Source organism: Carcharodon carcharias, chromosome 1, assembly GCF_017639515.1.
Source record: "Carcharodon carcharias isolate sCarCar2 chromosome 1, sCarCar2.pri, whole genome shotgun sequence".
NCBI classification, from domain to species: domain Eukaryota; kingdom Metazoa; phylum Chordata; class Chondrichthyes; order Lamniformes; family Lamnidae; genus Carcharodon; species Carcharodon carcharias.
Genome location: NC_054467.1, coordinates 110631 through 126422, shown reverse-complemented (window position 1 = coordinate 126422; position 15792 = coordinate 110631). Strand labels below are relative to the sequence as shown.

Below are 15792 nucleotides of genomic sequence, written 5' to 3'. Positions count from 1 at the left end.
GCAATATTGTAAGCTGCTTTTTTAAATCTAAGACTATCCCTAACTTCCTGAGTAAGACATGGATGAGTCTTTCTTGCTGAATTTGTTTTTTCATGGAATGTAATTTTGTTGAGCATTCAAAGAAACAATTCAGTATTTTCCACTGTTTACTTACAGCCCTACCTTTTAACCTATTTGCCCCATTTGCCTTTGCTAGTTCGGCCCTTGTATCTTGGTAATTGGCTTTGTGTAAGATTCTTGTTTGTGATTAGTGTGTCACTCACTTTCAAATTAACATCGGATTGAATGGTATTATAATCACTCTTTTCCAGTGGATCTTTTGCTATTACAACATTACTAATTAATCCTGCTTCATTAGACAATACTAGATTGAAGATAGTTTCATCCCTAAACAAAAATAAAAATACCTGGAAAAACTCAGCAGTTCTGGCAGCATCTGCGGAGAGGAACACAGTTAACGTTTCGAGTCCGAATGACTCTTCAACAGAACTAAGTAAGAATAGGAAAGAGGTGAAACATAAGCTAGTTTAAGAATTGGGGGGGTACAGGTAGAGCTGGATAGAGGGCCAGTGGTAGGTAGAGATAACCAAAAGATGTCATAGACAAAAGGACAAAGAGGTGTTGAAGGTGGTGATATTATCTAAGGAATGTGCTAATTAAGGGTAGAAAGCAGGACAAGCAAGGTACAGATAGCCCTAGTGGGGGTGGGGGGAAGGGATCGAAATAGGCTAAAAGGTAGAGATAAAACAATGGCTGGAAATAAATTTAGAAATAATGGAAATAGGTGGGAAAGATAAATCTGTATAAATTATTGGGAAAAAACAGGGGGGGGAATCAGAAAGTGGGTGGGGATGGAGGAGAGAGTTCATGATCTAAAATTGTTGAACTCAATATTCAATCCGGAAGGCTGTAAAGTGCCTAGTCGGAAGGTGAGGTGCTGTTCCTCCAGCTTGCGTTGAGCTTCACTGGAACAATGCAGCAGGCCAGTTCAACAATTTTAGATCATGAGGAACACAGTTAACGTTTCAAGTCCTGCCACATACAGCCACAAATAGTGATGGACAATCAAACAACTCACTGGAGGCAGAGGAGGCTCCACAAATATCTCCATCCTCAATGATGGAGGAGCCCAGCACAGCAGTGCAAAAGATAAGGCTGAAGCGTTCGCAATAATCTTCAGCATCATAGATGCCAGTCTTCAACCAATTTGATTCACTCCACGTATTATCAGGAAATGGCTGAAGGCACTGGATACTGCAGAGGTTATGGGCCCTGACAATATTCCAGCAATATTACTGAAGACAAAAATGGAAAATGCTGGAAAAACTCAGCAGGCCTGACTGCAGCTGTGGAGAGAGAAACAGTTGACGTTTCAAGTCCATATGACCCTTCTTCAGAACTACGTACTGTGCTCCAGAACTTGCTGCGCCCCTAGCCAAGCTGTTTCAGTACAGCTACAACACTGGCATCTACCCAGCTATGTGGAAAATTGCCCAGGTATGTCCTGTACACAAAAAGGACAAATCCAATCCAGCCAATTACCGCTCCATCAGTCTATTCTTGATCATCAGTAAAGTAATGGAAGGGGTCATCAACAGTGCTATCAAGTTCTGCATATGCCACTCAGCTCCTAACCTCATTAGAGCTGAACCCGAGAGGTGAGGTGAGAGAGACTGCTCTTGACATCAAGGCCACATTTGACAGTATGTGGCATCAAGGAGCTCTAGCAAAACTGGAATCAGGGGGAAAACTCTCCACTGGTTGGAAAAAGGAAGATGATTGTGGTTATTGGAGGTCAATCATCTCAGTTCCAGGACATCACTGCAGGAGTTCCTCAGGGTAGTGTCCTCAGCCCAACCATCTTCAGCTGCTTCATCAGTTACCTTCTGTCTATAAGGTTAGAAGTGAGATGTTCGCTGATGATTGCACAATGTTCAGCACCATTCACAACTCCTCAAATACTGAAGCAGTCCATGTCCAAATGTAGCAAGATCTGGACAATATCCAGGCTTGGGCTGACAAGTTGCAAGTATCATTTGCACCACACAAGTGCCAGACAATGACAATCTCCAACAAGAGAGAATCTGACTGTCACCGTTTGATGTTCAATGGCATTACCATCACTGAATCCCCCGCTATCAACACCCTGGGGTTTAGCATTGACCAGAAACTGAACTGGACTAGCCATATAAATACTGTGGCTACAAAGAGCAGCTCAGAGGCTAGGAATCCTGCAGCAATTAACTCACCTCCTGACTCCCCAAAGCCTGTTCACCATCTACAAGGCACAAGTCAGGAGTGTTACTCACAATAAGTGCTTGTGGTAGAAAAATGAATCCAAAGCTGTTTTCTTTTTACCTCAAGCTGGTTCATTCTCAATACAGCTCCTCTGTGCTACAAACTTCCTAATAATATCCACAGAGAGCCTTCCAACTGTATCTATTTATACTGTTTAGATGGGAGAACCAATGTCCATCACCTGTTTTAACTAGTAATTGTCTTTAACAAGGTAATTGCCACGCAATGTGATTACTGACACATTGACAAAGAGTGTGATGGAATACTCCCCACTTGCCTGGATGAATGCAGCCCCAATGACACTCAATCTTGACACCATCCAGGACAAAGCAGCCCACTTGATTAGTACTACATCCACAAACATTCACTCCCTCTGGCACCGACGCACAGTAGCAGCAGTGTGTACCATCTACAAGATGCACTGCAGCAACTCACCAAGGCTCCTTCGACTGTGCCTTCCAAATCCACGACCATTACCACCTAGAAGGACAAGGGCAGCAGATAGGTGGGAACACCACCGCCTGCAAGTTCCCCTCCAAGTCACTCACCATCCTGACTTGGAAATATATCACCGTTCCTTCACTGTCACTGGGTCAAAATCCTGGAACTCCCTCCCTAACAGCACTGTGGATGTACCTATACCACATGGACTGCAGCGGTTCAAGAAGGCAGCTCACCACCACTTTCTCAAGGGCGATTAGGGATGGGCAATAAATGCTGACCCAGCCAGCGATGCCCACATGCCATGAGCGAATAAAATAAAGTTTCTGTGATTCTGCCAGAAAGCTCCTTCTGTTTGAGTGTCACAGACAGATATAGCTCCAGCCATTTTCAAAGTCTTTTGTCCAATTTTAAATTTTAGAAAGAGCCATGCGGGTATCTACACCAATTGTATAAAAAAATACACATGGTGAGGTCTTTGTCCTCTCAGAGTCCTTGTGACCTTGGAGAGAAAAATCAACTCTACTTCATTTTTGTTAATATGGTCTTGTAAAGGAAGAATAGGAAGTATGTATTCATTCTCTCATTCACTCTGGCACATCAGACACACAGCCAGCAGAGGCAAAGGCAGTCCCCTGCTGGATTTTCCTCCTTTTTTGGGTTAACGGATCAGCAAGAACATTGTCCTGCCCTGGGGTGTGGAATGCCTGACTGACCTAGGAAGATCCAAGATCTCTCTTTATGGGGAAGGGTATTCAGGGCTAGAGTTCTGAATTTCCTCTGTTGGGGATCAGGCATAAGCAAAGCCATTGGTTTCAGAATTCTGCCTGTTTGATTCCTGGTTAAGTGTCTTTTAAAGGGTGTGGGGGGTTTTACAGGCAGGGGGAGGGGGGCGTTAGCACTCAGCGGATGAGTGATGGTCAAGCAGCTCTGGGCTATCTGCAGGGAAATGTTGGGCATCTCACACTGAGAGTTCCAGACCCTGTGATCATTGGGCTGAGCTGCTGTTGTCTAGCTTAGTTCCTGCATGTCCACCTTGGTAACCTGTGGGTTCAGCTGCTCAAACCTAGGGACAGTGTAGGCTGGTTGTCAGGAGATTGCTGTGTTTTAATGGGACTTTGGTCTCTTGTGGAGATTCTGGTTTAGTATCTGGGTTCGGGCTCTCGCACAACTGAGATGTTCCAGCTTCTGTTGCTAGGTGCTTTAGATTGACACGGCCACAGGGGGGCAGTCTGCTCCTGAACTTGGGTCAACTGCTCTGGACCCAGCTGATAGGAAGATTGCCTTCTGGAAGGGGACTCTGCTGTTCCCGTACCAGCTAAGGCTACAGTGCCGTAGCCTGGGGGTGGGGGGGGGGGGGGGGGGGGGGAGGTGTGGTAGTGGTTGTTATAGAGCACTTTAAATGCAGTGGGCAACCCTGCCAGGTTGCATCACACTTCTTCATTAAGGCGGGTGGGTGGGTTTGGGATCCAATCTGGTTGGAATCCCCCTGCTGGTCAGTTGGGTAATAGCCTCTGTGTCTTTTGGAACACTGCTGCCCTCTGGTGGATGGTCACTCTCACTATACATCCTGGTGGCTTTTCCATTAAGTGAAGCATCACCCTCCCTCTTTCTGGGCCAATTTGGGAACTTTCCTAGTCCCCATCCAAATTTGCCATAAAGCTACCAACCAGACCAGTCAATGGCTTCTTAGCTAGGGCCTTTGGACTGGGAGAGGACGCTCTACTAACTTGTTCCATGTCCCCTGGAACACCACTGCCCTCAAGTGGAGGAGGTGCAGCTCCAGCTACACCCAGTTTTCAGCCGGGTGAGGCATCTCACTCCCTATCTGCTTGTCTGTTTGGAGACTCCCTTTGTCCCTCGTTATATTTAGAAAGAAGGTTTCTGCCAGCCATACTTCAGGCTCTTAGACTACATGGGGCATTTTCCTTTCCTGGTTTAATAACTTTCCTTCCTTCAGGCTCTTCAACCAGGTGGGACATCTCCCTTACTATCTCTTTCCCTGCTCTGGGATTTCTCTGGTCCCTGTTTAATTCTGGGATAATCTTTGAGTCTATTTTAAATTCTGTTGGCCCTTCTGGGATTTCTTTTAACTTTACAGGCCTGGCTTTGGCCTTGATACATTTGACCAGCCCCCCCTTCAATGTTTATGGGTGCTATGTCACCCTTGTTGGGCCTCTGGACCTTTCTGCTCTCCTGCAGCTTTCTGCTGGCTGACAGCAGCCTCTTTTCTTTTGCTGGCTAACATCTTGCTGCCAGCCAAATTGTTTCCAAGGAGGAAATCGATTCCTGCTGGAGATAGATCAGGGACAGTTCCTCCCATGACAGGGCCTGAAACAAGGTCACACTCCAGATGGACCTTATGGGGTGGGTGGGTGGGGGGGGCTAACACAGACCCTCCTCCTATTCCTCTGATCAGGGCTTTGGCCTCAGAGAGAGTTCTGGAGTGGGGTATTGTAGGTTTACGTTTCCCCCTAATATTAAGCTTGAGTGGCCCCTGTGTCTCGGAGCAGTACAACGGACTTGCTCACATTTTGGGACAGGTAGGGGGACACTATTCAGGAAAGGACAATACTCCAGAAGCGCTCTGGGAGTTTGTCTGGTTCAGGCACACACAGTGCCATGCCCCTCCAAAGGGTAAATTTCTGCTACACTGCCGATTGGGGTGTCCTTTGTGAGACCACTCGTACGGAGCCCCATTAGACCAACAGGCTCCCTTCTCCCAATCTCCAACACTCAGGTCTGGGATGGCCTATTTTATGGCAATGAGAACACACTAGCCTCCCGGGGGTGTCCTTTGGGCTACAGGAGGGCTTCTCTCACCCTCCTTTGTGTTTTCTTTCCTGGGTGGGGGACCTTTCCTTTCTAGATCATCCTGCTGTCTTTCCAGTGCTCATGGGAATGGTTTGGAAAGGGTCTGCCTGAGTTTCCAGGCCTATGAGTGAGATCATAGCTGTCTGCTGTGACTGCTGCATCCCTGGCTGTGAGGATTCTCTGCTCCTCCAAATGCATCCTCAGGCTGGGGGTTAAGCAGTTTTTAAACTCCTCTAACAATACCAACTCACGCAACCCCTCATGGGTGCATGGGAACCTTAGGGACTTGACCCTTCAGTCAACACGATTTGCTTCAGTCGTTCAAACTCGAGGTAGGTTTGTGTGGGCTTCTTACGAATGTTCCGGAATTGCTGACAGTATCCTTCTGGGACTAACTCATAGGCACTTAGGATGTCAGCCTTGGTCTGCTCGTAATTCATGGACCCATCAGGCAGCAGCATTGAGTAGATCTCTTGGTCTCTCCCTGACAGCTACCCTTGAATTAGAAGTGTCCAGATATCCGAGGGCCAGTTTAACTCTCCTGCTACTTTCTCAGAAGTAGCAAAAGTCGATTCCACATCACCCCTTTGAATTTGGGAATGAATCTAGCCTACTTGAGGGCTTCAGAGAGTGGTTCTGGATTAGACAAAGAGGGGGTGCTACCAGGTGAGAGAGATTTTCCCTCGCAGCTTCCAGCTGTTGGGGGTCTCTCTCCCTATGAGCTCCATTTCTAATTTTCAGAGCTGGAATTCTCCTCTCTCCCTCCCCCTCTCTCTTCTCTCTTAACATGGTGTGGATACATGCTAGCTTGGCTGAGCACCTCCAGGCAAACAGCAATATGGTTGACTCTTAACTGCCCTCTAAAGTGGCCTAGCAATCCACTCAATTCAAGGCCAATTGGGGATGGGCAGCAAATGCTGGCCTTGCCAGTGATGCTCACAATCCATGAAAGGATACATTTTTAAAAAGTGTGTTTCTGCATCTCTGGTGCTGAACATTTCCACTACACCTTATTGCTCAGTTCTTCAGACACCTTTTCAAAATGGAACAGTGCAGTTAAATTATGTACATTTTTAAAACTGGAGCTATTTTATACCATTATTGCATTGCAGGGATATGTTGTGCTGGCCATATATTCAGGTATTAGTGAACATTATTGTTTCTCAGTAGTAGTGTTATTTGAAATGTACATTAAAAATCTGATTTTTCTAAAGTAGAAAATGGCTAGCATTTTAGTTCTGTTTTAAATACATGATTTGCAAACTGTATCAAACCAGGTGTTTTAACTTTGAAATGGAGGGAAAAAATGTCTAATTTGCATCTAAATTGCTGACTAAATGGAATATGCACTTCAAAATTAAATAATATACACAAATAGACATATTTAACCAGGAGCTCCTCTCACTCTCAATTTGTAAGCAAAAAATAGGCAATTACATGGTATAGTAAAATTTTGGTTTTATAACTAAGTTTATGAAACATCACTATTTACACTCAACTGTCTTATGTTGTACATTAAATGTGCATTTTAAGAACCAATTCATTGAGTTTATGTAAACTTAAAATCAACTGATCTGCATATGCAAAATGAGAACTGGTTTCCTATTCTAACAGCTCATATTGCTCCTTCCTGGCCTTAATTTGCAGAGGTAAGACAAGCTCACCTGAACCACAGCATCTTCGGTATGATCTAACGGGAAGAATATTCCTGTCAGCGAGCGGGGGCGGGGCCTGCTCACCGACATGTGCGTCCCCACGTCACCGTGCGTCATTTAGACTGTCAGCTCGGTGGGCGTGCAACTGCGTCGGCTGCGCACCCGCTGACCTGTCGAAGGCTTATTAAGACCATTAACAAAGTCATTAAAGCTGTTCAGAAAGCTGCCTGTCCAACCTTAAGGCTGTCGGGCAGGCAAAGAGCCCAGGCGGCCTTCACATTTTTCATGAAACCTCATCCACGGGCGGGGTGAGGTTTCATGAAGGGTTTATTAATTAAATAAAATTTTTTGAAAAAACTAATGGACATGTCCCAGCTCATGTGACAGTTTCACATGAGGGGACATGTCCTTAAAATTGTTTTTTTTTTAGCCTTTATTACATTTTTCAAAACTTAAACTAATCTCCCAGAGGCATCTCCGTGCCTCAGGGAGATTAGCGCAGGCCCTGACTCAGGGAATCCCACCCGTCCACACAGGGAGCGCACGTCACACTGGGCGGACCTTAATTGGCCCGCCCACGTAAAATGGCAGCACGCACCCGATCGGGGGCGGCCAATCAGGTTCGCTTTCACTCCTGCACGCCCCCGCACAACCCCCCCCCGACAGGAGGAAAATTCAGCCCAATGTCTCAAAAAGCATTGCTACAGTTTAACATTAAAGTAAATCCCTTCATACCTGGAAAGAAGCAAAAGCAGCAAACACATGATTTTAATGAGGAGTCTTGGACATATTCCACACAAGTGTTTGATCTCCAGATAGATTGTGTGGGCGCGGGACTACACCAGAGCAATTCCACTAGTTTTGTGGTAGAGAGGCTACAAGATGTTTGATATTTAGGAGTGAAGAGATGTTAGTGGCACATTAAGGGCTCCTATTCTTGACTGGAGTTAGGACACATTGCTGGAAAGAGTATAGGGAGCTTTACAATGTCCGTATTTGTGCTGTAACTGACCTGAGAGCTGGATGCTGTAACGCGGAAAAAGTTCTCTCATCTACCCAATGCCTTCTGTCTTTGAAGATGCATATTAAATTTACCTTGCTGAAGCACATCAGAAATCTGAAGTATTTAATTTGACACCCATTAAATAATTTTAAATGTCTATGAATTCTTTTTTGATGAGGGAGCAGGGAGGGTGGATATGGTGCACATGGACTTTGGTTTGATTCAAGTGCCACACAACAGGATTGTCAGCAAAGTCAAAGCCCATGGAATAAAAGGGACTGGAGGGAGATATACAGTGGTGTCCTCAGAGTGGACACTAGAACCGCCGCTCTTCTTGATTTAAATTAATTACCTAGGCTTGGTTATGTAGATTTTTGTTTACATTTGCAGATGACACATAACTTGCAATTATTGTGAACTGTGAGGAAGATAGTTCACAATTCCTAGTTCAGGAGGACATAGAGAGGCTGGTGGAATTGGTGGACACATGGCAGATGAAGTTTAAAGCAGAGAATTGTGAAGTGATTCATTTAGGCAGGAACCATGAGGAGGGGCAAAACAAAATAAAGGGCACAATTCCAAACGGGCACAGGAGCAGAGAGACCTGCCCTTGTATATGCACTAATCATTGAAGATGATAGGGCAGGTTGAGAAAGCAGCTGATAAAGCACACAGGATCTTGGGCTTTATAAACAGGGACATAGAGTACAAAAGCATGAAAATTGTGGTTAACTTTTATAAAATACTGGTTCAGCCTCGACTGGGAGTATGGTGTCCAATTCTGGGCACCACTCTTCAGGAAGGATGTGAAGGCTTTAGAGAGGGTGCAGAAAAGATTTATGAGAATGGTTCCAGGGATGAGGGACTTCAGTTTCATGGATAGATTGGAGAAGCTGTGGCTGTACTCCGAGAAGTGAGGACTGAGAGGAGATTTGATAGAGGTCTTCAAAATCATGTAGGGCCTGGACAGAGTAGATGGGGAGAAACTTCTCGTAGTTGGAAGGATCGAGAATCAGGGCAAAGTTTTAAGGTGAATGAAAAAACCCAAGGGTGACTGAGAAAAAAGCTTTTACACAGTGAGTGGTTAGGATGTGGAAAGAGTGTGGTGGAGGCTAAATTAACCCTGGCTTTCAAAAAGGAATTGGATAATTAAATGAAGCAAAAATATTTACAGGGCAAGAACCAGGAGTGGGACTAGGGGCTTTTGTAGAAAGCTAGCTCAGACACAAAGGGCTGAATTGCCTCCTGGGCTGTAACCATTAAATGATTCTAAGATTCTATAATTCTAATTGTTCAATATGCCCATTTCAGCATGGCTACTGGTGCAAATGCAGAAGATGAAAATATTGTTGATAGTGTTACCATGTGGCACTTACTCACCAAAAACCTGTTCACCAATGCTGGGTTTGGTTCCACCAGAACCATTTAGCTCCAGACCTCGTTACAGTCTTGTTCCAAATGGACAAAAGTGCTCAGTTCCAGAGACAGGGTGAGAGTGACTGTCTTTGACATCAGGGCAACATTTGAGCAAATATAGCATCAAGGAGCCTTATTAAATTTGAAGTCAATGGAAATTGGGGGGGAAACTCTCCACTGGCTAGAGTTATACCAATAAAGGAAGTTGATTGGGGTTGTTGGAGGCCAATCATCTCAGATTTGGATATTGTTGAAGGAGTTCCTCAGGGGCAGGGTCCTCGGCCCAACCATCTTCAGCTGCTCCAAATGACCTTCCTTCCATCTTTTAGCAAAGGAGCCTCTGACACATTCTTGTAGCCACAGTATTTATGAGGATGATCTAGTTATGTTTTAAGTCAATGGCAACCCCTAGAGTGTTGATATTGGGAGAATCAGTGAAGCAAAGCTGTTGAATGTCAAAGGGAACTGGTTAGACTCTCTCCTGTTGGAGAAGGCCATTGCTTTCCAGTTATGTGGGGCAAATTTACTTGCCCTTACCAACCTAAGCCTTACTAAGCTTGAATGTTATCCGGGTCTTACTACAAATGGGCACATACTACTTCAGTAACTGAGTCATTGCAAATGGAACTGAATATTGAGAAATCATCTGCATACATCCCCTCCTTTGTACATTAATTCATTTGGAAGGGACATGCAGAGGAATTACAGGCCAGTCAGCCAAAATAAATTAAATGAATATGGTACTATGTATTTGGACAAATCAGCCAAGGTCTATTCCTAAATGTGATGGAGCTGTTCAATGCTCTGGGGTTAAATCACACAGAGTATTTGATACAGTTCTGATGGCTGTAATATACTGGGAAAGGTCCAAAGAGAGAGAAAACAGACTGATTTTCAATACTGAAGAGATGAGGAACTATTTGACAAGCCAGGGCTTCTCAGAAGGTCTCTGACAGAGGACAATATGGAAAACAGAAAACACAAACATGACTCCCAAATGGACGAGAGTAGCAGGATGCAGGACGCAAATGTAGCGGTGTAAAGAGAAATTGAGGACAGGCAACAGGAAATTTCTCTTGAAACAAAAGGGGGACTGGGGTCAGACCTCCAGAAATAGCTAAATACTCCAATGGGAAAACACTGATATTCTGGTGGTACACATGAGCAAATATTGGGGAAAGACTTTTTTTTACCCAAAACAAGCTTGTTGGAAATGGGTCCAGATACATCCTGATAGAGGTTTGATCATATAGGTTGGGAATTTAAATGAAAGAGGAGGTAAACAGTATTCTTCTGAGACTGGCACTGAAACACTTTTAGGGCAGAAAAGAAGAACCTACATTCAGCATCTAATGGTTTAACCTCCAAGTCCAAACTTGAGCGTATTCCAATACCAGCATTAATTCATTGTAGGAACTTTTACTATTAAAGCCATTCATGCACATATTGTCTGCTGTTGGAATTAAGAATTATGGTAAAACTCTAAAAATTGCAGAAACAGTTGGCAGGTCCATGATATTTGAAGCTGAAAGCCAAGGACAGATTAGAGGGTGAGCAGAGAAACACTCAGAATAATGAGGGCACATTTTCATGAAGGCCTTCTCACAATGTGTAAATATAATTTTTTTTATTCATTCACAGAATATGGATGTTGCTGACAAGGCTGGCATTAATTGCCCATTCTTATTGTCCTAGGGAAAGTGTTGGTGATCTGCATTCTCCAACTGCTGCAGTCCATTTGGTGTAGGTACATCACAGTGCAGTTAGGTAGTGAGTTCTAGGATTTTGACTCAGTGACTAAAGATGAATGGTGATATATTTACAAGTCAGGATACTGTGTGACTTGGGGAACTTGCAGGTGGTGGTGTTCTCAAATGCCAAATGCCTACTGCCTTTGCGCTTCTAAACAGTAGAGGTCATGGGTTTCAAAGGTGCGGAAGCCTTGTTGAGTTGCTGCAGCTCATCTCATGGATGGTATACACTGCTACCACTGTGCATCAGTGGTGGAGTTAATGTTTAAGGTGGTGGATGGGGTGCCAATCAGGTGGGTGCTTTGCCCTGGATGGTGTCAAACATCGAGTGCTGTTGGTGTTCATCCAGCCAGTGAACAGCATTCCATCATGCTCCTCACTTCTGCCATGTTGAAAGTGGAAAAGTTTTGGGGCGTCAGGTGAGTTACTCGCTGCAAAATACCCAGCCTCTGACACATTCTTGTAGCCACAGTATTTATGAGGATGATCTAGTTATGTTTTAAGTCAATGGCAACCCCTAGAGTGTTGATATTGGGAGAATCAGTGAAGCAAAGCTGTTGAATGTCAAAGGGAACTGGTTAGACTCTCTCCTGTTGGAGAAGGCCATTGCTTTCCAGTTATGTGGGGCAAATTTACTTGCCCTTACCAACCTAGCCCTACTAAGCTTGAATGTTATCCGGGTCTTACTACAAATGGGCACATACTACTTCAGTAACTGAGTCATTGCAAATGGAATTGAATATTGAGAAATCATCTGCATACATCCCCTCCTTTGTACATTAATTCATTGTAGGAACTTTTACTATTAAAGCCATTCATGCACATATTGTCTGCTGTTGGAATTAAGAATTATGGTAAAACTCTGAGAGATTAGTGGTGTATCCAGATTTAGGGAGTGGCTCTGTTCTGTTTGCATTTATAACTGCTGTTGAATATTCAGTGACATTGCAGAGAACGTTTATTAATGTAATGTATACTGTACTATGTGTCTGTGATTTTCTTAAGGTAAGCATCTGTTTGGAATGCAATAGCAGTAAATTGCGTGGGTTGAAGAGGAAGTGGATTCGCTGTTCAGCACAGGCTACAGTTCTACACCTGAAGAAATTTATCGCCAAAAAACTCAACCTAGCATCATTTAATGAGGTAAGTTTTTAAAATAGATATCAGAGCCAATATAGTACTTTTTTGGAAGTGCATGTATACTTTTATATATTTATTTTATATATCATTTTATTATTAAATAGATGTACTGGGGCATTATTATGTAGACAGTTCCAAGGATTGGTGAATTATACTTGCAATACTTTTTTACCATGTTTGTTTCCTGCTCACTTTGCTTGGATGCAGGTTGAACCCTTACTTGCTGCAGTTTTGAGAGTTTTTGTGCTTTGTCTTATCCATGTCTTTGTGTGAAGCGAGAGTGATTCTACAGCTTAGTAGATTTTGTTTATTAATTTGAGATAATTCAAATGCCCCACAAATATATCGTGCTCCACTATGGAGGGTCAGCTGCTGTATAGCAAACGACTTTTCTCTTTGCTTCTTTTAAGGTTTAACTTTTCTTTCCTTTTCCATCGACTAGAATTGCAATGTGTCCCTGGGAAGTGCTTAGCCGGTGACGTTATCAGCTAAGTACCTGCCTCCCTCAAGAGTTTCAAACCTTTTAAAAGTTTTTCTATTTACCCATGCCTCCGTTTTTTTAATTCCAGTATACTTAGTGCTTGTATTTTCTATACTACGTTGGCTGCTGATTCACTTAATAACATGTCCAGCTCTGTTTGCAAGAAGTTGCATTTCTCCTGAGCCTGCTCGCTTTCTATTTCTTAAGCCACCTCCGTTCCTTTTCTTTGTCTTGCATTTGCTCTGTTTTTCCTGAATTGTATGCTCTCCATATTGTGTTCTTCCTCTCTACCTTTCTCTCATGTATTCTGTTGCGTGCATATGCGCTCTCTCTACCTTTCTATCATGTTTCCTGTTGTGTGTGTGCTCTGTTTTATATTTTTTTCTCTCTTTCGTTGCAATAATGAGGTTTATTTGATTGTTATATTTTGGGACTGTGTCTTGAATCTAAGGGTGTCATGTGACCTGTTCTGAAGGTTGCCTGACATTAAGCCTGGGTAGTTTAATTGCTGGAGAGTAAAGGGGGCCGAGATTGTTTTACTGTGTAAAGGGTGTTATGTATTTACACTTGGAGACATTGGCAGCATCCTGTATGCTAACACTGGATAGGCTGCAGGTCTCCAAAGTTTTGAGAATGTTGGGTTGTAAACAGTTATGCTTTGAACTGTGCATTTAATTCCAAGATAAAAAAGAGTTAGAGTTGGCTAATCAGCATTTCTACCTGGATATAGGACCCATCTGATTCACAATGCCATGGCTTTGACATGGGAACAGTACAGAGGAAGCTATTGTGATACTCGGTTACAGGTTTTCCTAATATATCACTGGTTACCACAGAGTTTGGGGGAGAGAGAGCAGCTAGAAGCGGAAAAGTCTTAATGGAATCTGGGTGGGAGCTAGCACTTGGATTGGAAAGACCAAATTCCTGGGGAGTTAAAACAAAGCTGGAAGATTTGTCTAGCTTTAGCTAGAGGAAGAAGTCTCCAGGAAAACTCTCACTGTGAAAGTCAGTTCTGGAGTTTCCAGGCTGGGCAAGGAAAGATTGAAACTAAAATCTCAAGAGCTAGGATTCATTTTGATTGAATGTCTGCTTAAAGGACAACGCACTGTATATCTGATAGTGGTTATTTTTCAGTTGTGCTAAAATTTCTGTAGTTTACTGTATAAGTTGTCTAAAACAGTGTTTAGTTAACAGTGCTTTTAGTCTGTTTGTAACACCAAGCGCCTTAAAATGTGAAATCTTGTGGTGTCATCTATTCAGCTATTAAGTGGAGGTTTAAATTTATTTTAAAAAATTGTTTGGAGATTGTAACAGACTTTCTGTCGTTCTCTCTCTCTCTTTTTATCTGTTTTTTCACTTATTTTGAGTACGTATCTGTTTCTCTTTTTGTGCTTTCTTGTGATCCTGCTTGCTTTAAACCTAAGTTATATGTAATTGATACTGAGCTCAGGTAAGATTTTGTGTAAATTCTTCAGTACAGTTCCCATCATTTTTAAAATGAAGTTGATCATTGTATTAAAAACAAAAACAGAATTACCTGGAAAGACTCAGCAGGTCTGGCAGCATCGGCAGAGAAGAAAAGAGTTGACGTTTCGAGTCCTCATGACCCTTCAACAGAACTGAGTGAATCTTAGGAAAGCCGGTTTAACGTGGGTGGGTGGGTGGGTGGGGGGGGGGGGGAGAAGTGGAGGGGGGTGGTGTGGTTGTAGGGACAAGCAAGCAGTGATAGGAACAGATAATCAAAAGATGTCACAGACAAAAGAACACAGAGGTGTTGAAGGTGATGATATTATCTAAACGAATGTGCTAATTAAGAATGGATGGTAGGGCACTCAAGGTACAGCTCTAGTGGGGGTGGGGTGGAAATGCTAGCAGGGCATAAAAGATTTAAAAATAATGGAAATAGGTGGGAAAAGAAAAATCTACATAAATTATTGGAAAAAACAAAAGGAAGGGGAAAGAAACAGAAAGGAGGTGGGGTTAGGGGAGGGAGTTCAAGATCTAAAGTTGTTGGATTCAATATTCAGTCTGGAAGGCTGAAAAGTGCCTGGTCGGAAGATGGGGTGCTGTTCCTCCAGTTTGCGTTGGGCTTCACTGGAACAGTGCAGCAAGCCAAGGACATGTGGGCAAGAGAGCAGGGTGGAGTGTTAAAATGGCAAGCGACAGGGAGGTTTGGGTCATTCTTGCGGACAGACCGCAGTTGTTCTGCAAAGCAGTCGTCCAGTTTACATTTGGTCTCTCCAATGTAGAGGAAACCACATTGGGAGCAACGAATGCAGTAGACTAAGTTGGGGGAAATGCAAGTGAAATGCTGCTTCACTTGAAAGGAGTGTTTGGGCCCTTGGACGGTGAGGAGAGAGGAAGTGAAGGGGCAGGTGTTACATCTTTTGCGTGGGCATGAGGAGGTGCCATGGGTGGGGGTCGAGGAATAGTGGGTGATGGAGGAGTGGACCAGGGTGTCCCGGAGGGAACGATCCCTACGGAATGCCGCCAGGGAGGGTGAAGGGAAGATGTGTTTGGTGGTGGCATCATGCTGGAGTTGGCAGAAATGGCAGAGGATGATCCTTTGAATGCGGAGGCTGGTGGGGTGAAAAATGAGGACAAGGGAGACCCTATCATGTTTCTGGGAGGGAGGGAGAAGGCATGAGGGCGGATGCGCGGGAGATGGGCCGGACACGGTTGAGGGCCTTGTCAATGACTGTGGGTGGAAAACCTCGGTTAAGGAAGAAGGAGAACATGTCAGAGGAACTGTTTTTGAAGGTAGCATCATCAGAACAGATGTGATGGAGGCGA

At 43.9% G+C, this 15792-nt stretch overlaps 1 protein-coding gene across 1 annotated transcript in view; it reads left to right on the top strand.

Annotated features, from left to right (window-relative positions):
- The window catches only part of LOC121278680 (polycomb group RING finger protein 3), a 229300-nt gene that overhangs the window by 198434 nt on the left and 15074 nt on the right, over positions 1–15792 (top strand). The window contains exon 8 of the mRNA XM_041189022.1: positions 12384–12521. Coding sequence (XP_041044956.1) covers positions 12384–12521 — 138 coding nt within the window. The remainder of the gene's footprint in view (positions 1–12383; positions 12522–15792) is intronic.